Source organism: Tauraco erythrolophus, chromosome 7, assembly GCF_009769465.1.
Source record: "Tauraco erythrolophus isolate bTauEry1 chromosome 7, bTauEry1.pri, whole genome shotgun sequence".
NCBI classification, from domain to species: Eukaryota; Metazoa; Chordata; class Aves; order Musophagiformes; family Musophagidae; genus Tauraco; species Tauraco erythrolophus.
In genome coordinates, this window is record NC_141471.1 from 5150784 (window position 1) to 5173553 (window position 22770).

Genomic DNA, 22770 nt, shown 5'->3' on the forward strand with positions numbered 1-22770 from the left:
TCGCAAGCTAAGCTGAGCATGATGCTTAGCAATTGTAAAAAGAATATAAAGAGGGAAACCAACTGGTGGAGGCTGCAGGGATGCTGTGAATGACAAACATTCTTTTCTTTAAGACACAACAGGGAAAATTACATGATATTACTTCTAGAAGACTGGCATTATAAGTGACTTGCCTTGGGAACTTTTCTCATTAGTGGCCATGAAAGGCTGTGATTGAAATAGGACAATAGCATTGGCATCATAGTCATATTCCAGGACACATCAGATGCACGGTATAAATGTGAACTCCTTCTGCTGGGGCTACAAGAGCTTCAAATTAGAAAGAGAATCTCAAACCAAAATACCGTGTTTTACCTCACTTGTATGGATCATGAACCATGAGTCCTGAATGAATCTTGGCCTGCCAGAAAAAGTCAGAACCTTTCTGATGCACCAGAATGAACATTCAGGTTGAAATAAAGTGAGCAATTAGAGGAGCTTTGCACAGATTCTGATTGCCCTGCACACGTCTTACTCAAGCGTATCTAAAAACTAGATGTGAACAGTTATGTGACAAATAGCAAGGATAATGTGAGAACATGCCCTGTAGCTCTCTCTTGAATCCTTGATCACCCTTCCTTCCTGTGACTAAATTAAAAAAAAATTCACTAAGGCAGAAAAGATCACCCTTTTAATATACTGTAATGTCTCTCAGTCCATCTAAGCTTAGGTAGTATGTAAACTGAAGATGTAATTGTTTTAGGAGCAAGACAGACTCTTCCTGGAGGCAATTCAGCCCACAAGAGATCTGAATTAACCTCTGAAGAACCTCTCTTTCCAGTGGCTATACAGGAAACTTATAACAATTACACACTTAATGAGGGTATTTCAACTAGCTGCCTGCGTTTAGATGGGTCGAATCAAGGTTTAGTAATTACTGGAGTCCTGAAGCAAAAGAATTGAAATTCATCAAGTTTCCACTCCTAGAGCTCCCTTGTAACTATTGCAACAGCAAAAGAGGTTCACTGAACAAAAAAAGACAGCACCTCTGAAAAAAAAAAAAAAAAATGTCTTTTCAGATGTTTGATGTAGGGAGTGATTCATCTGGCATATGTGAGATCTGTCCTTTAGGATGAGGTGAATCACACCGCAGTCTCTGTTATTGGCTTGACCTACACAGACTGCAAAGGAAGCGTAAGAGTTAATGACTACTTCCAATGTAGATGTCTGCACTGGAGACATCTAACTCAACCAGAGGAATCCTAGCCTTACTGCTCTTCTTCCAGGATCTTCCTGAGCAGGGAATAAAGCATGAGATATGCCAGCCAGAGTGGGCAGTACATCCGGAAGATTTTGCAAGCTGAAATTCATTAGGATCTGCTGATGACCTTCCCCGAATTCTTGCAGAGTTACCAGAGAGAGAGAGAAAGACCTCCATAAAGCAAGAATTAGGAAACTTACACCTCCTTTGGGGGAAGGTCCTAGTGAGATCTTGCCAACCTTCCCTGCTATCTGCTTACAGGAAGAAATAGGAGAGCTATTTCCTGGTGCCCAAAACCACCCACATGTTTACCGCTGATCAGAAAAACCAGGCCTGAAACTTCCCACCCATGAATCCAAATCCTGCATCAGACAGGATAGAAGTTTGGAAATTATCCAGATGTTTTATCTCACCTCAACAGGAAGGCTTCTTTAGAGAGAAACCAAAATCTTAACAACTGAGAAATTTTCATCCCTTTTTTATCTTCTGATAGGCTCAGCCAGCAACCTCAATCTTGAGAATGTATGTCCCTGACCAGATTAAATATACCTTAGACTACTAAAATCAACCAGACTGGTCCAGGCTTGAGTGCAATGTTGCATATCATGAATCTGTGGGGTTTTTAACTAGTTTGCACTTTCTTTTTGTTTACACCTGTCACGTGGCACTCTCTTCCTTTGAAAAGGCAAGGATCTGGGTTCATAATTGTAGCCAAACCAATTTCAACAAGACTTAGGCATGGACATGTGGTGTGGCATACAGAATCCATGAAACACCTGGGACTCAAAGTGCACTCAAACTTTTCTTTACCCTTTTTCTCACATTATCCATATTTGCATCCCATCTTCTGAGAATCCCGGCAAAATTGGACATCAGTGGTAAAGAAAGACCTTAACACACCTTCATCAAAAGCATTGTGCTTAACTTAGTTGTTAGTAGGAATCTGCTGAGTACCAAAAGCCAACAGTCTTTCCTTGGCACGAGAAAAGACAGTAGAAGTTCACTTTAGCTTAGGACTCCTACCAAAGCTGAAAACTGTGTGAGACCTTGACCTCAGCTGACACCAAATAGTTTATCTGCTTGCTCTCATTACCTGAAAAATCTCCTTGGCATGATAGTCATCAACTTCAATGTTCACTTCTTTCAGGAAGTTCTTGAGCTCTTTCAAGCTCATCTTGTTGTCTTTGTTTTTATCAGCTTTCCGCAGGCAGGTATGAATCCAGCTGCAGAATGATGTTAAGGAAATCTTTCCAGGTCAGTGCCTAGCCTAAATACCACCCTTCTGCTGCCCACGGCGGGTGTGGGAGGGAGGAAATACCTTCTAAAGATTCTGAACCACCTCTCCAGCTGCTGTAAATCAGCATGCTACAACTGAACAGCTTACATCATCTCACCTTCTGCTCTAAAAGAGCAACATGGTGCTTTGGCAGATGCAAAATGTGCTGTAATACAAGCGGTCATGACCCAGGAGATGCTTTTCACCATCTGGTCAGAGCTGGATCAGCTCTTTTTACCCTGTAGGAGTTTCTGGCCACAGCCACATCACAAAACAGTCTGATTTCTCTTTTATGACAGAAAGTGCATTCTGCTCCAGACTGTTAAAAGGAGATAGAGGAGGGATGAAAAGAGCTCCCAAGTTGAGTAATTATTAGAGATTTGATCAATAGTCAGTATACAAAGCTGAACACTGAACAGAGATTCCCCAAAAGAAGAAGTAATAATGTTAATTTTTGGACTCACCTTCACCTTCTGTATTTATTTAGGGAATTCTACCTATATGTCTTAAGAACTTTGTTGTGAGCAGAAGCAAACCAAACTTTGTAGGTCTTAGCTTTCCCTTGTGAAATCCACAGGATCTGTTACTGTATCATACTATGATAATAGTTCGTAAGAGCTCGTATTATAGTAACTTTAGTGTATCTATGGATCTGGAGTAATTACTATAAAAAACATGCTTTTTCATGTGATGCCAGATAATTTGGACTGCATCTCCCACATTCTCGCAATCTCTTGGGAAAATAATGTTAGACAGTTGAGATGATACTTTGCAGTTTTAAACAACAAAAAACATGCTCTTTGCATCAGGGGATTCTCTAATTTGTTTTACTGCCAAATAAACATCCAGAAAAATCTCCTATTTTTCCATAGAAAAATGATGAAAGTAACAATTTGATGTCCATGAATGTAACCTTCCATGTCTTGCATAAGAAGCGTTGCTTCAAACTCATTCCAAAAAAAATCTTTTAACAGTGCCCAATGTAGATGTTAAGCAGACATAACCTCAGGATTAGCAAATACCAGCTGAGGCATATAGTACCATAACATTTTAACTGCGCCCTTCAAAACAACCCCAAAAAAGGGCATTAACTGACAGCCTTAGGTGCTGTAGACATAACCCTGAAACAGCACATTCGCCACAGCTACCACTGCATTCAAATATTTCTGAGCTATGGAGATATGTGTAAACTGTAACCATTGTTTGTCTCATGGAAAGTTGAACTTTCTGTCTTTAAAAATCTTGGCAGGTGCTAAGCAATGACCTCACACTGCATCTGTCTTAGCCTGATAATATTAATATTCCCCTTCTTTAGACACAGAAACCAAAATAAAGAAAGGCTACATTTTCCCCGCTCCCAAGGACACACCGAGGCACTGAACCAGGGTCTGGTTTGGACTGATTGTTTCCAGAAAAACAAGTTTGAGTCATGAAGCTCCCATACACAGAGGATGCTCTGCTGGGAGACCACCATCCACCCCAGGGTGGAGAACACCCCCTCCACCACCTGTGCTCCAAAGAGCATCTGCTCAGCGTGTCGACATGGTGCTAACAGTGGTGCCATCCATTCATACCTGACCCCAGCACCTCAGCTCTCCTTCACAGCCTTCCCTTAAAATAACAGGCAGGAGTAACATGCAAGTCTAGTGAGCCAAGAGGAAATCCAGTCCGTCACAGCCAGAGGTGAGCAGCAGGGTTGGATAACACTGTGTGTAGAAACTACTCTTTTTGCTCCAACCACTGCAAAAAAACGCCCCCTTTTTTAAAAAGTCTGAAGTCATTGCCACTGATCATGAGCATCCAGAGGTCATGTACATATTCAAAGTTGAATCTGGAAGGCAATGTGTGGCTAGTAAATGCATCTGCAAAAGAGTATGCCCAGGTCCTGCCTGCAAATGGAGGATGCTTTCCTGTTATATCCCTCCCAGAGAAGCTGAGTAATGTAGGAGGGACATCAGAGCCCAGGAAGAGCATAGGCCCAGAGTGGGTCTTCTCGCTGCAAGGACAAGCAGCAAAGAAGAACGGACAACTGGGCACCCACCTGCCATTTCAGCAAACAGCAGTGTCTCCAAAACACCCAAACTTCCCACATGTCTGGACACTCTCAGGTTTGAGAGAGCTTAGAGGGGCTGGATGAACTAACCACTTCAACTAAAATTATTCTAATCTGATACAAACACTATTTTGCAGCCCTGGTCATGGGTCTTCCTTTTACCTCATGCACCTGTTTGGGGCTGGGTGGACTAGGAAAAAGCTGTTCCCATTCCTGTATATACCCGGAGAGAGCCTGCTTCCTGCCTCTTGTTTTTAAAGGATCTGCCAGCTCCAGCGCTACCAGCTTTCTATTAGAAACCAAAGAGAGATTACTGAAACTATCTGGCAGATATCCCATGAATGTGCTCAGAAAAGAAACGCTGCAAAACTTCTGGTAAATGATTTCCAACCAGAAGAAAAAGCTCATATATAAATCCCAGAATCAAAGCAGATGGTGCTACACTATTCAAATGAAAAGTCTCTCGTAATTTCTGGTTTAAAGTCTTCCCTGCACACATACCTGCGATATTTGCTAAATAATCTGTGCCAGCTTACTGCAGGGCTGAATCTGAGGCTTAATAAAACAGTATCATATGTATAAGAACATCAGAAGTACTCATCAAGCATGTGAGAGTTTTATCTTTGTAGGAATATAGGACTTGAAAGGACACACAAGACGCTAAATCCAGCCCCTTGCTACCACAAGGCAACTCCGTTGCATTATAAACTGAACAAACCCCATCTGAAACTAGAGAGGTTTTTGCTTTCAATACTTGTTTCCAAAATCTTGCACATGCCTTACTTGCTTTGCAAGGTTTTGGAGGTTGTGAAAATGATACACTGCAAGGCAATTCTCCAGTCATGGGAGACAGGCAGGGAACCCAACACTTCTCCTCATCTACTGACTCTTCCCCTTCTGTGCTCACAGATGCGGAGAACATTTCTGAGGTTTAAAGAAGATCTGAGTGAGCCCACGCTGCCAAGCAAACCCAGTGAAGACAGACTAAATTTAAAATCCCAGGCTTTAATTAAACATCATCAAATTTCAAATGAGAAATCATGCTGTTCTGTAATTCCAGGTTACGTTAAACGGCCTGAGACAATCCCAGATTGGAAGCCAGCACTGCACAGTAATTACTCTTCCAGAAATACGGCTTGCCTACCCACCCTATTTAGCTTCGATTCTGCTTTCCAAAGCTAGAGAGGCACTTTTCCACGCTGGAAATTTACAGCCTTCTTCCCTTGCAAATGTCATTGTTATTTTTCCCCCCTTAGCAATCTTGTCTCTTCTTATGGGGAAGGTTTTCAGCAATATATGCAATTTGGTACGCTCCAGGGACAACTTTCTGTAGCCCAGATTTTCCACACACACTGTGGGGTGGGGGAAGCCTTCACATTTAAAAGGAAAACTGTCAGGGTGCAACATTTCCAACAGCACCAAAGTTTCAAGATTTCAACTTGTCAAGGGACTGCTCCCTACCACCATGGACACACAACTGACTAATGCTGCTGAGGAATGACCTTACAGCCTAGAGCTTGAAAAACCATCCAAAAGGACACTCACAGTGCAGGAGATAAATACAGCATTCCATATACATCAGAGCTAACAGAGTCTGATCCCTTTAAACAAACAGCACTATGGTTGTGCAAGTGTTTATTAGACTTCAGAGAATCCACAGAAGAGTAAAGCCTGATGAAAGCTCAGCACTTATGTGCCATCTCCTTCACCATCAGTACATTATTACCCAGCAGGAAACACACATGGAGTGAAGCCTTGACTGAGGACAAGACTCCCTGGTGCCTGCTCAGGCTCAGACTCCAGCTTTTTGATTTTCCCCAGCTGAGGATTTCGCATCTCCCCTCCTCTTCACTGAAGCTTTGATGTTGAACAAGGCATGAAGCTCCTGCAGCTTCCTCTAACTGAGTACACAACCTGGTTTCTTTCCTCTCTGATAGCTGGATGCCTATCTTTGTGAAGCTTAAAGGAACTTAGTATTTTATGACTGCTGCGGCTCTGTTAAATCAGGGTGAAATCGGCCAGCGGGTTCATATGTCACAGTCAGGGCCTCAGACACACTGAGACTGCAGAAAATCCATCAAAAACTGCACCCACAGATACTCTCTCTTTTTATATGGATGTGAGATCTGTGGTTGCAAAGCAACTTATTGAGTGAAATGCAGCCCTGGGGAAAATTCTCTGTGAATTCAGCAATGCCAGGATTTCACCCAATAACTAACTCACTCTCCATTTCACAACTAATTCATTCTCCTTTCCTGCTCTGCTACTTCTCCTTTCCGACATCTGCATTGTCACTAGAGCAACTGCAAATTCTTTAAGGGCAAAACTTCCTCACACGCTGAGGCAAACGAGGAGTAATTTCACTAAAGTCAGTGGAGCTACTCCAGAGTAAACTTGGCAGTCAGAAGAGAAGAATCAGTTCCCTCACCTCGTATTACTAAGAAACATGATAAACAGTACGGGCTTTTCATGCCTTGCCAAGAAATGCCTGTCCTGGAGTTTACTGCAATGCAAGTGAAACAGACCCCTGAAGAATACAAATAATAATGATTGTTTTATCTGGAGTTCCCTGAAAGAGGCAATTCTCTGCTTAAGGAGCTATGTGAAGCCTGAATCCACTCTTGCTTGTATCACTGTAAAACAGGGGAGAAAAGCACTGGAAACCAGGGAGTTTGTCTGAGTGCAAAATCAGTGCGAGAGAAAACTCAGTGCCCAGGGCCAACAGGAAAACAGAGGGTTAGTCTATTATCTCCACCCACAGAGAAGGACAAGTGCATCTTTGTGTGCGATTAATCACTTTAGAAGGCAAAGGATACTGTTGGAGTTTCTGTTTCTGGTTCATGGAGTTGCTGTGGGCTATGATTTTCGCAAGGCCGGAGATCCAGTGGTTAGCATCATCCTCCGAACTCGCAATGAGGTCCAGGTTTTTCCGCTGGTCTTTGAAAATGATGGAAAAGCAGCGATACTCTGGGACATCCTTGGCATATTTTTCCATACCTTCTGTTTTATGGCCTGACCTCACATCCCGAATATCTTCAATGGAGACTGTGGAAAGAAAGCAGAGCTGCTGTCAGCAGGGGTTCAGTCAATCTTATCTCTACTTGGTGAGAGATACTAATAAATTACTCTTTCTCCTTTTCCTGCAACCTCTGGAGGATTACCTTCCCTTTCCTCCCTTCCCCAAACTTTGGTACTAAAGAAAGCTCAAATCAAAACGAGCAGAAAGAGCAGGAAATTGGAAAACTATTATACATTCTTTCCCCATATTCTTTATTTAACAAAGCAGCAGAATATGCACTAGACGCTATACTGTGGTATCATGTTTATGAGACGCAAATCACTCCCAAGAGTTTGGTTCTAGTCCTTGGAGCATCCCTGATTTGATCTCTGCTCCCATCTGAGAATAGGGAGAGTAGAGCTGTGCCTCCCTGTGAACATCACCTCACAGGGAAATGAGAGGTGACTTCAGTAAGAGCAGGGCAGGGACCCAAATAGCAATACTTTAGTTTGAAAAAAAGTGAGGAGGTAAAATTTCAAATCCCATCTGTTCTTCTCAGTCACACTAGTGCAAATTAGGGAGGCAAAGACCACAGCTTCAGAGTATTTTGGTGTCATCCATGCTCCACCCTCATCCCTGCCAAGGGTGGATTCGATCCTCTGCTGTAAGAAAGCAAAACACTGCTTTCAAGACTATCCTTCCCCATTTCCATCTCTGCCCCACAGGTACTGGAAATAAGCCCTGAAGTCGCACCAAGGATGCAAAATGCACACACAAGATGATCCAGAAAGAGTGGTGCACTCAAGAGACTACGTTATTAAACAGATGTAAGTAACTGAGACACCCCTACATTCCCCCTGAAAGCACGCAGGTGCCCTCAAATCAGGCTGAAATCAGGCAAGCTCCCAGCAGCACGCACAGCCTCTTTTTGCCTTTCATGGACCGCTTAATACATCTACACAGGACTGAGAGGAAAGGGCAGAAACTGCTTAAGCACATTTGATGGCTGAGAAACTTAACATCGAAGGAGGAATGGCACTTGCACACGATAAATGGCAAAAATGTTTGTAAACAGTGTTGGAGTCCGTAACTGAGAAAGTCTCATTGCATTTTCTTGGGTGGGAGACAGACCAGTTCATATTTTGCAGACATCTACGAATACCATCTCAGGGCACACATAGAAAAGGCAACAACACACTTGAGAGAAATTCAGCCATCTTCTATAACAAGCATGCCAAAAAACAGATATAATCATAGGAATTTGAAAAAAAAAAGAAAAAAAGGCTTAACTTCTCCTTACCTCAAATTGTAAATTATAGGTAAAAATGATTTCCTGTGTCACAGCTGTGTGTGATCAATTTGATTTGTGCTTATCTTGAAGGAGCTTTGTTGAAAAGCAGTATGTGAGTGTAAAATTTCCCCACTGTTTAGCTGAATAGGAGAAACTTGCCTTTAAACATCCATTTTCTCTGCTCCTTCATTTAAATTGGTGTAATTTCACCATTAAACTGCCCAGTTCATTCAAAGTCAACACTGCAGAAAAACACAACTCAGCATCTACCCTGCACGTTTTTAGCCTGGCTGCCCTGAGATCATGCAAAATTCATGAGATGCTCATTAGAGTTTGAAAACATTCCTTTTTCCCCAGGGCAGTCATGATGATGCTCAGCTGCTGGGAAAGAAAAAAAAAAAAAAAAAGAAAAAACCACCCAAACTTCAGTCTTCAAAAGTCAGTGACTTTCCAAAAGCAACACTTGACATTTGCTTTAAATTCCCACCACATGTTGGGGTGGTCAAACATCTTCCAAAACACTTTGCTGGTTTGGTTTCTATACAAGAACATACCATGAGGACCTTCCTGGAGCTGGAAAAGCTCCTCCCTGACAATTATGAGCAATTATCTTTGGGTGGTCTTTTATTATCACTTCGTAAGGGCCAACAGTTGATCACTTGGAGGGGAGGAGAAAGTTGGGTTGGGATGGGCTGCTGTGGAATTATATTATCTGGCCAATTTACCTTAGAGTGAAAGTTTATGGTTTTGAGTACTAAAACCATCCTTGAAAGAGAAAGGCTGCAATTCCTTGCAGCTGGGCTGCTAATAGACAGCCTTGCTGGTGATTTTGACTGTTAACTAGGACATTGGGCATGTGACAGCCATTGTGCCTTAGGTAGAACTACACCCTTAACGTAAAGGATTCTATCATGTTTGGATGGATTCAGTTCACTCAAAAAATCTGAAGTTTAGTTAGACTCCTTTTATAGCCACTGGGAAAAAAGAAGCTTTTGGAACACAAACGTTCTGTCCTATTTAGACAAAAACTTTAGGGTAAGATAAATCACACCCTCAATCCACAGATTGAGGATCCAATCCAATACAGTGGACCCTTGACCAGAAAGGAAGACCAGGCTGAGCTCAGATGCAGACGTGTGCCTCGCAGATGGTTCATAAATAGGTGATTTTTCTGGTTATGGCAGTGCAAGTGGAAGAAAGATCATCCTGTTGTTCCTCATCACCTGCCAGCTGCTCACCACTGCTTGGCTCATAGGAGTTATTGTCCCTTCAGAATGGCTAGCTGGTCTGCTTGTGCAATGAATCCCTAAACTTTGGGTTGGCAACGACCTAGTGTTTCCAAGACTAGAAAATCTGATGTTAAATATTGGAAATTTAGAACGGATTCTTTGGAAATCATTATCTGGCAAAGTGAATCCAGTGGAAAAGGGAGCTGTGTGGGAGGAAAAAAAAAGATTGAAAACCCGTGTCGGGAAAGGCTGCCTTGATCTTTCTGGGGTATGCTGAGAAGAGGATGATAGAGGGCACAGAGCTCCTCGACACAGAAAAGGTACAAGGAAGGCTGAAGAACAGGACTGGTGTCTACTGCCACACAAGACACAAAGAGAGAAACCATAAGTGCAGAAACTATTAAAAAAGCAGGGTAAGAGAGGACACTTTTTAAAGCTTTCCGTAGCTTGGTTGTGAGTTCTGCCTTCATCTATCAATAAAAAGGCTGCAGCCAAAGGAGTCGGCCCAAGCCATCTGCAAATGTTATCTCTTTTCTGGAAAATCTTAACCCAGCATGAGTACATTATCAGCTGCTCCCAGACAGCGAGCATACTGTATTAGGAATCCCAAACTAATTGTGTGCTCAGCTGAGCTATCTGCAAGGAAAAGTCAGAAATAACTGGGGGACAAAGATGTTTCACAGCAGAGGAACACTTGCAGCAAACACCCATCAATCACGTAACCCTGCAGCCTCCCTGTTCCTTCCCCATCACGCCACAGCAGGGAGGTAACCACAAGCAGAAGAGAATCTGGAAAGTTTGCATCTGCTTCTCCTGAGTGTTTACGTCTGTGGAAGAGGTGGTTTGTGTAAAGCCCAAAACATGAAGCACAACACAGAGAAGCTTGTGTCCTTCCTGGCCTCCAGACACCAAGTGAAACAGGTTACATCCCAGTCAGCCTTCCTGGCTGCTGCAGATGCCGCTCGGCCCGTGCCCCAGCCGATGGCCCCCTGCTCACATGGACGTACAGCAGCGTTCCCTGGAGCTGGTCAAATGACTCCTGTCTGAACTAGTCTCAGGGAGATGTGAGGACTTCCTTTTTAATCCTCCTTTCGATTTTTATCACTGGATACCGCCCTTGTGCCCCTCCCTTGCTAATTCTTGGCCGAGTGCCCTCTGTTTCACCCACAGCATTAGAAGGCAGGTATGAGCCAGGTCCACAGGATGTAGGAAGCAGGTTTTGACAGCCATGATGTTTTCAAGCAACCAACATGTATCTTTTGGGTGTCTCTTTTGATTTGGATTTCTCTTTTCATGGCTTTCTAGGAGCTTGCTGTTACACTTGCAAGATCATCTCCTCATGCAGAAGGACGAGGAACACCTCTCAAAAGAAAACAAAAGCTGTGATTCACACTGATGTGCCTGTAACCAGACTTAGAGAGTCTGCAAGTACCTAAGTCCAAAACAGTGACGCACAAAACCTTGTTGAGTGGGTGCAGAGCTTCATCTGTGCCTCTGCCTGACCCAAAAGCTCCTCCATGTCCCAGAAGTTAGTTTCTTCCTTCAAGTGGCCCCTGCACAAAAGGCTTCCCACCTCCCTCCAGCAGGACCTAGGCTGGCCTGACCACCCTCCACAAGGTGCCCTCAAGACACATTCCAGTGCAAGTATTTCATCCCTACACACACACGCACAGAGAGGATGGCCATCGTGTGAGAACCATTCCTGCAGGAAGCAATAGGGAGAAGGACAAATTCCATCTCCCCATCACCCTAAATGTTGTAGCCCCAGAGCTTTCAGCATTCAGGAGTGCATCTGAGTCACACATATGCACTATAAGCCATCAGGCAGCCAAAAATATGTGTTGAGGCTCCAGAAGGACAAGCCTGACAAGGTGCCTAATGATTAGAGCACCTGTCTGAGAGAGAAGCCCTGGCCACTGGCTTCTCTATCTCTTCTTCAGCCACTACTCCTAAGGTGAAATGTCCAGATTGTGCTGGGAACATGGACAGTAAAACACTCTGGTAATCTTAAAGAATATAGGGAAAGGAGGAACAGAGGCAGACAGCAATCACCTCCTGTTTGACAGGCAGCCCTCTGAGAGGAGATATTTTTTAACAGGCTTACAGAAAAGAGAGAACAAGGAACTGAACCCACATCTTCTGAAAACCACCAGGCATGTGAAAGACAAGGACCAAAAGGTGCTTCTCCTTCCTGGTGCCTTTGCTGATAAAGAGGGAGAGGAAGGTCAATGTATAGAGACTTGGAGGCACTGCCAAAACAGCTGGCCTTGAGTTAGTCATGAAGGGAGGGGGGCAGTTTTTTCACTCTGGGGGAAATACCCCTCAGATGCTTCCCTTTCCTTATCCCACCTCCCTATCATTAGCAAGTGATCTCTGCAATGTGGCATTCAGCCACGTTCAATTACTCCATCCCACTCCAATTGTCTCAATAAGTCACTTCTGTTTACTGTCAGGAAACGCAGATGAGAAATGCACTCAGCTGTTAATAGCCTGCACCGTATTTGCACACAACACTGCATTTCTGCAGAGAGATCGGACCTTCACCAGCTGCAGCTCAGCCAGGCTCAGCATCTTGTCCAGCACAGATGAAAGCTGCTACCTGACCCCAGGGCTGCCCTGCCAGCCAGGATCTGAAATCCAGACTACATGGATTTCACAACACACGGAGCACATGGGGCAAACTGGCTTCTCTCTTTCGTTTCACCCCAGAAAAAGCAGTTCAGTTGATTTCAGTTTCACCATAGGTGGCTGATGCTACTGGCCAAACGCAGTTGGGATCAGGACCTTTGTAATCAGCAGGAGCTAAAGCACTGTCACCTCCCTGGACCAGGAACACCAAAGGCTATCCATCACCCTCATCACTGAAGGATGCTTTAACATAATGATTCAAGGGTGGGTTTAGCACGAGTCCCACTGTGCGGTGCCTTCTTAGCCCTGACCGCATCGCTCTCTCATCTCCCAGCACGTGAATTACTGCAGGTCCCAGCTGCTGATTCCTCATCCGTTCTCCCCCTCTCTCCCCCTCCGCTGACTTGCTCAGCACGTTGTTTTCACTTGAGATCTGCTGCACAGCAGCGTGCCCTCATCGCTGGTGTGTGTCACCAGCTGGGAACCAGTGATATAATGCACATGCAATTTTACAGGTTGTTTGGAAATACCTTTTAATATAAGGTCTTTACCCAATCTTTCTGTCTACTCAGCACAGCTTGGGGCGTATATTTCAATAGAGCGATCTCTGTTTGCGTTCCTTCCACACATCACAACCAGGGCCCTCCAAACTATTTCTGCAACTAGTTCCTACTTCTCCTGCCATTGCAGCGCCGCTAAATTTGGATCTAAGGCTCTCAACACTTCTGTCTTTGCATTTAACATATGCTATGGAGAATAAGGTCAATATTTGTCAGCACACTGCCTGTGATGAAAACTGTCCCAGCAACGCATGCGGTGGCCTGATCCAAAATTAAATCGAAAACCCAGGCAGCTCTGCGTTTGAAATGACTTGTTTTATGGGTTGAGTGATTTTGATAAAAACTAATGAGACCCACAGACAGACGGTTTTGTTTTCACAGCTGAGAGCCGCCTTGCATAACACATTCACATCAGCAAATATTTTTCCAGGGACAAATACATGTCTGACCACGAAGCAACGATTCCTGAAGAAACTGCCTGGGCAGCTCCAGAAGGAAGGTGTCGGTGCAGTCAACTGCCTGCTGTGTGTATACAACCTGTATACAGGTTGCTGGGAGTTTCTGTTGACTTCAGGCACTCATCAGGAACAATTTAAAGTTTTCACTTCTTGACTTGAGCAAGCACAGAGCAGTATCATGTCCTTCCTGTTCTTCTGCAAGCAAGTTCAGGGTATTAGTGCAATGGAGACAATTGTTCGTTCTTCCACAAAAGTGGCACAGTACATTCATCACCTGGCATTTTAAGGGCATTCTTAAATTTCCCAAGAACTCAAAAATGAAGGAAAAAATTTTCGGCCGAACACTGGTAGTAGGCTATAAACATAAATCTTTTGTACCATGTCTAAACCATGAAAAAATGCCCTGTAATTGAGCTGGAAGTCAGAGGAACTGGAACAAATTCTGGGCATTTTTAATAGTGAGGATAATTAATAATTAGATCAAAATATCAATTTCATTACTTTCAATAATAATACAAACATCACTTGAAACATTCGGTTGTTCAACCTGTGCAAATTGCTCCCAAAACTGATTCTTTTAACCAAAATATAGAAAAAAAAACCCTAACAATAGTAGTTTTTAAGTAAAGCTTTTGGCCAAAAATGGAAATATTTCACCCAAAACTCCTAAACATCTTTCTTGATTACACTGCTCGTGACTCAACAACGCACCCTCAGTGAGTCATTCTTGGTGCAGCGTCTGAAACTCACTTATGGTTGTCACAGGAAACGTCATTTCCCTGAGCCTCCAGCAAAGAAAGGGTGCAGGAGGCAGCAAAGTACCATCAGCTTCTCTGGGGCTCCACTGTAGCATCCCTAAATCTAAACAACTCATTCAACCTTTTCTTTCTGGCTTTGAATATTCTGTTTCTCCACCAAACGCTCAAAAGGATATTTCACTGGAAATTTTTCAACTGTTCCTACAAATCTCCAAGTTCGGAGAGTTTTTAAAGGGATTGAGTCTGGCTGACTGATCACTTCAGATGCTTCACGGGCTTGTGAAAAAAAAAAACACCTGTTCCCTTGGGACTAAAATGTAACATACTAAAAAATAATGGATTATAGATAATAAGGAAAAAAATTATTAGGTTCTATCTGCCTAGAAACCATATCGGAATAGCAGCCTTCCTCAAAAAAGCTCTGTGAGTAATACAGCTATCAAGACAGCATCTAATCTAAATTCCCAGTTGTTTAAAATAAGGACAACAAAGGAAGGTACTGGTTGTACCTCATGTATCTGATCCAGGCAACATCTGTGCCTGTGACAACCTGATATGTTGGGTTTTTTTTAAATTCAAGCATCTGAGATTCCTCTGCCTAACCTTGGCAGTCCCCAGTTTTATCTACTGGACACCACCATACAATGGTTTACAAATAGCTTTTCTCCATAATTATAAGAACAGTAACAGGAATAACAGGAAATTGTCCAAACAAAAACACAACCCTTACCCTACTCACTTTGCTTCTCTGAGGTGCTTCCATCTGCTTACTCTCAGCAATGCTGCAGATAAGATTAGACCTGCTACTAATATCTCCCAGTTTCCATTTTGCTCATTCTTTTTCCTTCCTAAAAAAGGCAGTTTATCTGCCGTTTGAGAAAGGCTTTGTACCAGAGGGCAAGGTTACCGTCTTGCAACAAGGAAGAGACTCGCCTTGCAGTCCCTGATTTTGAGTATCAAATCATGACCCTGCACTCTTCCTCTGCTTTTTGACTGCCTACAAACACTGGGCTAAATGAGAATGCAGCCGTAGTGACAGAGCCCACCACAGAAAACAACGCTAACCAGGGGTAATCCTCTCTATACCTGAACCCAAAGCAGCCTGGTTAAGTTAAAAGCTCAAGGAAGAAACTCGAACTCAGCGATCCCTTTCAAAATTTTGGGAATGGAAGGTCTCAGAGGACCAATAGAGGAGAAAGGCATGGATGTCCTTGTGGTTATGGCTTGGGACCGGGATCTGATCTCATTGCAGTGCTCTTACTGCAGCTCATACATAAAATAGTCACATTTGCACCATCTCTCCATGCCACCGCCCAAGCAATGGAGGCAATGGGTTCCACCAGTGCTTCTCCAAGTAGACCTCAAGGTCCCTGAAGCCACAGCACAAGCGCCCCCTCCCATTTACTTCAGAGGACAAGGTGAGGTCAGGACTGTTACTGCAGTTGCTCTCCATCCCTGTAATTTGGAAACTGCACCGGAAAGCAAGCTCTGAAAGTCAGTCTTCTCAACTCATGCCCTTGTTTGTTTTATAGCAAGACATTACCTGGGACTTCGCTTTCACATGGGACAGAGGCATTCCTGGGGAGCAAATGTTCACTAAGGCCTCTGCATTTGTTGTTGTCATCATGGGTTATTGCATTGGTACCTAAAGAGCCCAGCTGAGCTCAGGACTCTGCCACTCCGGGTGTGCACACAGTAAGGGACAGTCTCTAATCCAAAGCCTTTTATAGCTAGATAGAAGAAGAGAAAGGAAATGTGTGGGGAAGGATGCACAAAGAGGCTAAGTAAGGTACCCAAGGTCATGTGAGAAGGGTGTCGCCATCAGGATTACAAACCAAACCTATTTTGCCCTGCCACCTTATTCCTCCTGCTGAAGATCTTATCACTGCTTGTGGGAGGGGGTTAATTCAGAATACCCACCCTTCATTTAGTTAATTGTGATTGTTACCCAAAAAATTGTGTAAATAACACGGGCAGCGTGTTCTACATTTCAACGTGCCATAAAATAAATTCCACATTATTCATTTACCTTCTGGCTTCACAAGACTGTGATGATTAGTGACAGAGAAATATGTCAGAAAAATACCAAATCAGAAGAAAAACTAGATATAAACAGATACACACTCTGCCTGATCCCATTTTAACTGCACAGTTGGGCTCCTGGTCCCAATTACGGCTTCAAGCTGGGTGATGCTGGCACAGGATGGTTTTCCCTTTGCCCATACAATGCTGAATGTTGCATCTGGGCTTTTTAAAATGGGGCAGATTCTGAGTTTCCAAGATAAGGATGAGAACAGACTTTCCTTCCCAGAGAGATCTCCTGCCAGCCCTTGGATCTCCACATCTCTGTGGTTCCCTTCTGAGGCTTAAATGCCAGCTTTCCCAGGGGCTGCAGGCAGAAAAGAGGTGTCCTGGCAGAGCTCAGGCCAACATCCCAAGTGCACCATACCGCACCACAGATGCCCAAGCTATGTCTCACACTGAGCATTAGGGCTCGGGCACCTGAGTAACCTGAACTCTTGCTTTGAGGAGGAAACAAGCCAGGCAGGGCTGCTGAGCCCCGTGCAGCCCACCCCACAACAATTTTAAGTGGTAGCTAACGAGCTTGGGAAATGTGGCCATTCCTGACTCCACAGATTCCTCCCAAATGCCTCCAGAGCTGACAGCATCACTTAGTTTGTGTGTTACAGGAGGTGTGAAGGAGCTGGTCTCATTGCTCCACATCTTACCTTCACACCACAGCATGATGGTCCTGGTTCATCCCAAGCACCTCTGCCCACAGTGTCCCACGCCTGTGATGAAACAAACTTTACTTACAGATCTGTGACTCTGGAGACCTCAGCATCTTCTTTGATTCCTGCCATATGGTTTTGCAGTCCTCCTGGAGCTTATAAAACCGCTCCTTTCGCCAAGAGCTTGACTTCACTTTCAGCAGCTGGCTGCCTTTCAGGAGGAACTTCAGATCCTTGTCATCTTTCAGGCCTGCAGAGAAACAGCAGTGGTAATGTTACTTGTAAGAGTCGACTCAAGAAACGATACACACAGGGTCTTCCCTTCCACAGGACACTAATCACAGGCATAGACAGGTCTGGGGAGGCCAGCAGAGCAGAGAGACCCAGAAATCCACCATGCCGCACTTTATGCTCACCAAAGACGCTGGAGCTGTGTAGATTTCTTAGAGTCCAAACACTTGTACTATAATTCTCAGGTGTTTTACAAGCATAAAATATCTTCTTCCCAGCTAATACAGTCTAATGTTAGGATGCAAAAACAACAAAACCAACAACATAACAGTAAAAGCAGAGGAAAGAAAGTTGTGTAACTCATAATTGGAGTACTGTCAGGAACTTTCAAGTGACTTCAGATCTATTCTGCAACAAATTTCCTTTGTGGAAACAGGAATACACAAAGATCTCTCTCTTTCTTCTCTGGCAAGCAGTCCCCACCTATCCGCATTGGAATTTTGAAGATTAGTGTCATGAAGCTTAGGACATACACAGATAAGTTTGGTGACAGGCAGCATCACATCAATAATGTGATTAAACTAGCAGCCATGCTCTCCTCATTGCCCTGTTAGTATCCAAGAGGACCTTTACCTTTTTTACCCTACTAGGCCACCACAAGGCCAAGTAATAATATCCAGACCTTCTGGATCCAGGAACTTCAGATTTCACGTCTTAGGCTAGATTCAGGGAGGCACTTAGACATCTAGAGAGGCAACAGGCACCTAATGAGACTTTGAAAACATAGATTTGGCATTCTACAATGGTTTTGAATGTCTCAGCAGTATATGACTTCCACATACCTAAATACCTTGGAGAATCTGTCCCTCAAAACAACCATTAATTACAGATCTGGAGCGTGTGGGCTGGGGAGGGTGAGAGCATGAAACACGAGAAACACATCCTGGGCTTTCTGTAATAGGCACCTTGCACCTCCGACATTGCATGAAAGGCCGGTTCACAGCTGGTGAAACAGCATTTAACCCTGTAGTACTGACCAAGCACGTTCCAACTCTAGGGGATTTTTGCTGACCTTATCTTGACAACGCAGAGAACCACTTGGCCACTTGCAGCCACCTGACACTCACATCATGGGAAACCTCCCGATACCACGTAAACATCACGCGAGGTCTCACAAAGCAGAAATCCAAGTTAACTGATTTATGCAGTGACATTTATATTGAAGTGTGGCATTCTCCTGTTTGTTCTTCTCTGGAAGAGACAGCTGCTTTCAATTGTTGGTTTTTAAACAGGGCACGGCAATATAATATCAAGCATCGCTTCAGGACTGCTTGAAAAACAAAACCCAGCATGAAATCCAAGTGGCCAAAACCTCAGACTCCTGACAATTCATACAGGAAACTGAAATGCCCGGTGCTGCAGATCACCAAGGTGGGTCATGGTGGCAGCACCAAAAACGCAGCATTATGTGTTTGTAGCTGGGATATATTGGCCTAAAGAGAGTATTTTAAATTGCCAAAGAAAGCATGAGATCTCCATCAGAGAGAAATATCAGAGGTGTCCAGTGTCCACTCAGTGAGCCGCTCACACCACTTCTCTGGTTTTGCAGATGGTGAGGACCATGCCCAGAGCTGAGCCTGGCTGAGGCATCCAGAGTTGAAAGTGCCCCAGTGGGAGCTGGAGATCCTGAAAAGGTGGCTGTGGCCTCTCTCTTTCTTCTGCGTTCAATTAGCTATCTCATTAATTAAATGTCTTCCCACGCTACAGCATCCCCTGGGCCTCTCGGCTCATGTCTGGTTTGGAGGTTCCCAAGAGGAGAGTTTGAATGCTTACTCCTCTCTCCAGAAATCTCAGAAAGAATCTCATGGAGAGAAGAAAAAAAGCCATTTCATGCAAAGCACAGAAAGGTGAAAAACTGACCCCAGCTATGGGATCTGGGACACCCTCCTGGGCTTGCTCAGGTTCAAGCATTCCCAGGGGTTGACAAGAGGCCAAACCATCCAGAGGAAGGATGGACACCACAACAGCTTCACAGGTCCTTGGTCTCTGGAGCTGTGGTGTTACGGCTTCTCCTCAAAGGCAAAGGTATTTCAAGCATGGAGAAGATATCACAGACTGAGGTCTCACTAACATCTCTGTGGTACCCCTCAAGGTTCCTGGAGAGAAAATAAACTTCTTCCTTCTCTCTATTCCCTATTCACCCACAACATTTCTGTTCTGGCTTCCAGCCTCATTCCTTCTCTTTCTTCAGATCCCAATCACGTGAGGCATCGTTATGGGGCTAAGAGGACATGCCATCCTGGAGTGACATGAGGAAAAAAAACAGGAAAACCATCAATTCCTTTGGGTGCCTACGTGCATAAGTGTGTAATGAGAAATCTGTTAACTGGGGCATGTTTCGTTACATAGACACCCCATGCAGCATGTAACATGTCACGCTACCTGGACATCCCAAAGAGCTGCACCAATGTAATGCAGGCAAATCTGGATGGGCACAGGCAGTGGTCAAGGGCAGATTCCTCTCCTCCAGGCTTGATTCATACAGGTCAGACACAAGCTGGCGCTCAGAGCCCTTCATCCTGGTCACTGGCACTGCCCAGTCAGTGCATCAACATGAGTAAAAACTCCCCTTCCTCTCCAGAGGATCTATGGATTGGAAGCAGCCCTCCCACTTCTCCTTGGCCACTGTGCCCGAGGACCAGGACAGGCTAAATGACTCTGCAAAGGAGGCCACTGTGCTTCACAAGAGCAGGAGGGAAAGATGAAGACGGACAGTGCACGGTGAAAGCGTGGCAGAGATCAAAGATGGCAGAGGGCGTGCATCAGAGGGCAGTGAGAGAAGCCAGGGAGGGGATGGAGACAAGCTTGCCTCTTGGCCAGGACAGGGCGAGAGGGCTAATCATGGGTGTCTAGCAGCTCCATCATTCCTTTGATGTGGGAGGCCTTCCAGATAGAGAGCAGTCACCCAGAGCTGACCTCTGCCAGTGGTGACCCCAAGTACTGACTGAACCGCCTGACGGTGGGCCCGGAGGAAGGAGAGGCATCCCCTTAACCAGGGGGGGCACAGCCTGTTTCAGCCCTGTGTCTGTCCAGCAGCAGTTCAAGCTCAGGCAGCTAAACTGGCCAGGAAAGAGGGCCAGAGTTTTGCTCCTATTCCCAGTCCAAGCACTGTCACAGACTCTTTAAATGACCTTGGTTGAGTCACTTAGCTTCTCCTTTCCTGCTTACAAAGCACCAGCATCTTGTTAGGCCAGAGATGGAGCAGAAGACGCCCTGATCTGCTGATACAGGAATTACAAACGCACCCCTGATGTGCCAGTGCGTCAGTCAGTCACCTGAACTGCTTTTCAGAAAAAAAGCACGTCTTCCCAGCAGAAACCTCTTTTCAGGTTTTATGCCTGAACCAGCTCCTCAGGATTTCTGTCTAACGACCCCATGGAGCTGAGAAGGTTTGCAGTCCAGAGCTCCATCTAACAGCAGTGGAAACTTGTATGAAAGAAATCAGAGTCACCATATACATACATCATTTAAAAATTAAAAGACGCTGTGCAGCAGAACAAGGATACTGGTTTCCAACTATGTAACAACACTAGGCATGAGAAGCACAATCACCACACTGAAATAGATGTTCGAATCCTGCCTGAAACATGCGGCAGGACCACGTCTTGCTTAGAATCCTCTGTGAAATACCAAATGCACACCTGGCATGCAAATTTGCAGCGTGCTTTTCAAGGGTCAGGCCCCCCTCCTCACAAAATAGCAATCACACACTTTCTAAACAGAATATCTTTAGTGTGCAGTAACATTCAGAGTGAAAATCATGTTTGGCAAAGGTAGGAGCACCTCAAGAATACACAGCACTGCAATAACCATGAAGTTAATATACTGCACTATGAAGCTGTAGGCACTAAGACATCAAAACTGTTAACCTTTGTGTTATTCGTCTCAGGTTTACAGCAAGCTGGAAGCACAATAAAACAATAGCTGTCACGGTAGAAGCCAGGCTTTGAGTTCACTAAGGAGACAGAATGGTGCCTAGAGAAGACAGCGATAACCCATATTTCTGCATTGCTCACTGGCAAATCTGCTGATCTGGTATAAACACATTAATTACAACTGCTACAAAACGAGTCTCCTTCTGCCTGCTCTCCCTCTCCCACCTGGTTTAAGATCAGACATAACTCAGGTTTGCTGGTTTAAAAGGGTAGAAAGCCCTTCTGATAAAATCCGAAGAACTCGAGTGGGTAAATGGCCATTTTCCATTTCCACCTGCCCTCTGTAGCCACGGAAATCAAGGGAGTCGGCATCCATTTGGGCTGTCTCTCCAGAAAGCAGGAAACAGCAATGAGTTCATAAGCAGGCACAGAAGTTATGAAACTCCCTGGATTTCCTCTTTCTTTTCATCTGATGAATGCAGACCTCTGAGTGGTTCCTCGGGCTCTTACAGCAACTGGCAACACACCACTGAGAAGTCTTAAAATCCGGCAGGAAAAGGGCACTGCCTTTCCCAACCATCCTTAACCAGCGACAGTTCAGAAAGCCCGGCAAGAGATTTGGAAACCCACCCTTCGCCAAAGAGGTCCCACTTTCTTTGATGCCTCGAATGAAGCGGTTTACACATCTGGCGGGTGGTTACAGGCAAAGAAAAGAAACCTCGGGAGTTTAAAAATAAACTTTGAGTTGCCTTTAGGGTGGAGCACTGTCTCGGCGCAGGGAAAAGAGGCAGAAACGAAGCGGCTGCCAGCGTGTGGAAGTGCCGAGGGTTTGGCCAACTTGTCCCTTACCCAGCCTGATGCCGTTCAACGCGGCCACTCTACGGCTCTGCTCCCGGAGGATGTTTTCCTGGGACACGCTGCGCTTGGGTTGCCTTCGGAAGCACTGCATGATCCAGCGTGGGGCTCAGGGAAAGGCGTTGGGAAGGACGGGGGGACCAGGCCACCCCAGCGGGGATCCCGGCTCATCCAGGAGCTTCCGGCGTGGTCGGTGTCAAACGGGGCGCCAAGGAGGGAGCAGCGGCAGCGGGAGAGCGCAGGCAGGGGAAGGCAGGGGAGGGCAGAGTCCAACTGGGGGTGGGACCGTGGGAAGTGTCTCCTCCTGCTTTGCTCACCAGCACACGCTGGATGTGGAATGACACCGAGAAGCCTGCCGGCAGCTGCCCAGGTAGAAGGAACAACTTTTCCTACAGTCATATGCCAGTGGGGTTTTATGCATCATTTCCAGGGGCTGGAGGAGTGCCAGATATTGTTTGTGGCTCCCAATCTGTGCCCAGGGTTTGTCACAGTTCAGCCTGCCCACAAACGCCTGGATCGGGAGAGC

General features: G+C 45.0%; 1 protein-coding gene across 2 annotated transcripts in view; it reads right to left on the minus strand.

The window, feature by feature from the left end:
• The window catches only part of PLCD1 (phospholipase C delta 1), a 45038-nt gene extending 22700 nt beyond the window's left edge, over nt 1-22338 (minus strand). For both annotated transcript variants that reach the window (XM_009988636.2, XM_086614451.1), the window contains exons 1-4: nt 22239-22338; nt 17309-17473; nt 7386-7614; nt 2334-2463 (exon numbers count right to left, since the gene is read on the minus strand). In XM_009988636.2, coding sequence (XP_009986938.2) covers nt 2334-2463; nt 7386-7614; nt 17309-17473; nt 22239-22338 — 624 coding nt within the window. The remainder of the gene's footprint in view (nt 1-2333; nt 2464-7385; nt 7615-17308; nt 17474-22238) is intronic.
• Nucleotides 22339-22770: the final 432 nt, after the last annotated feature.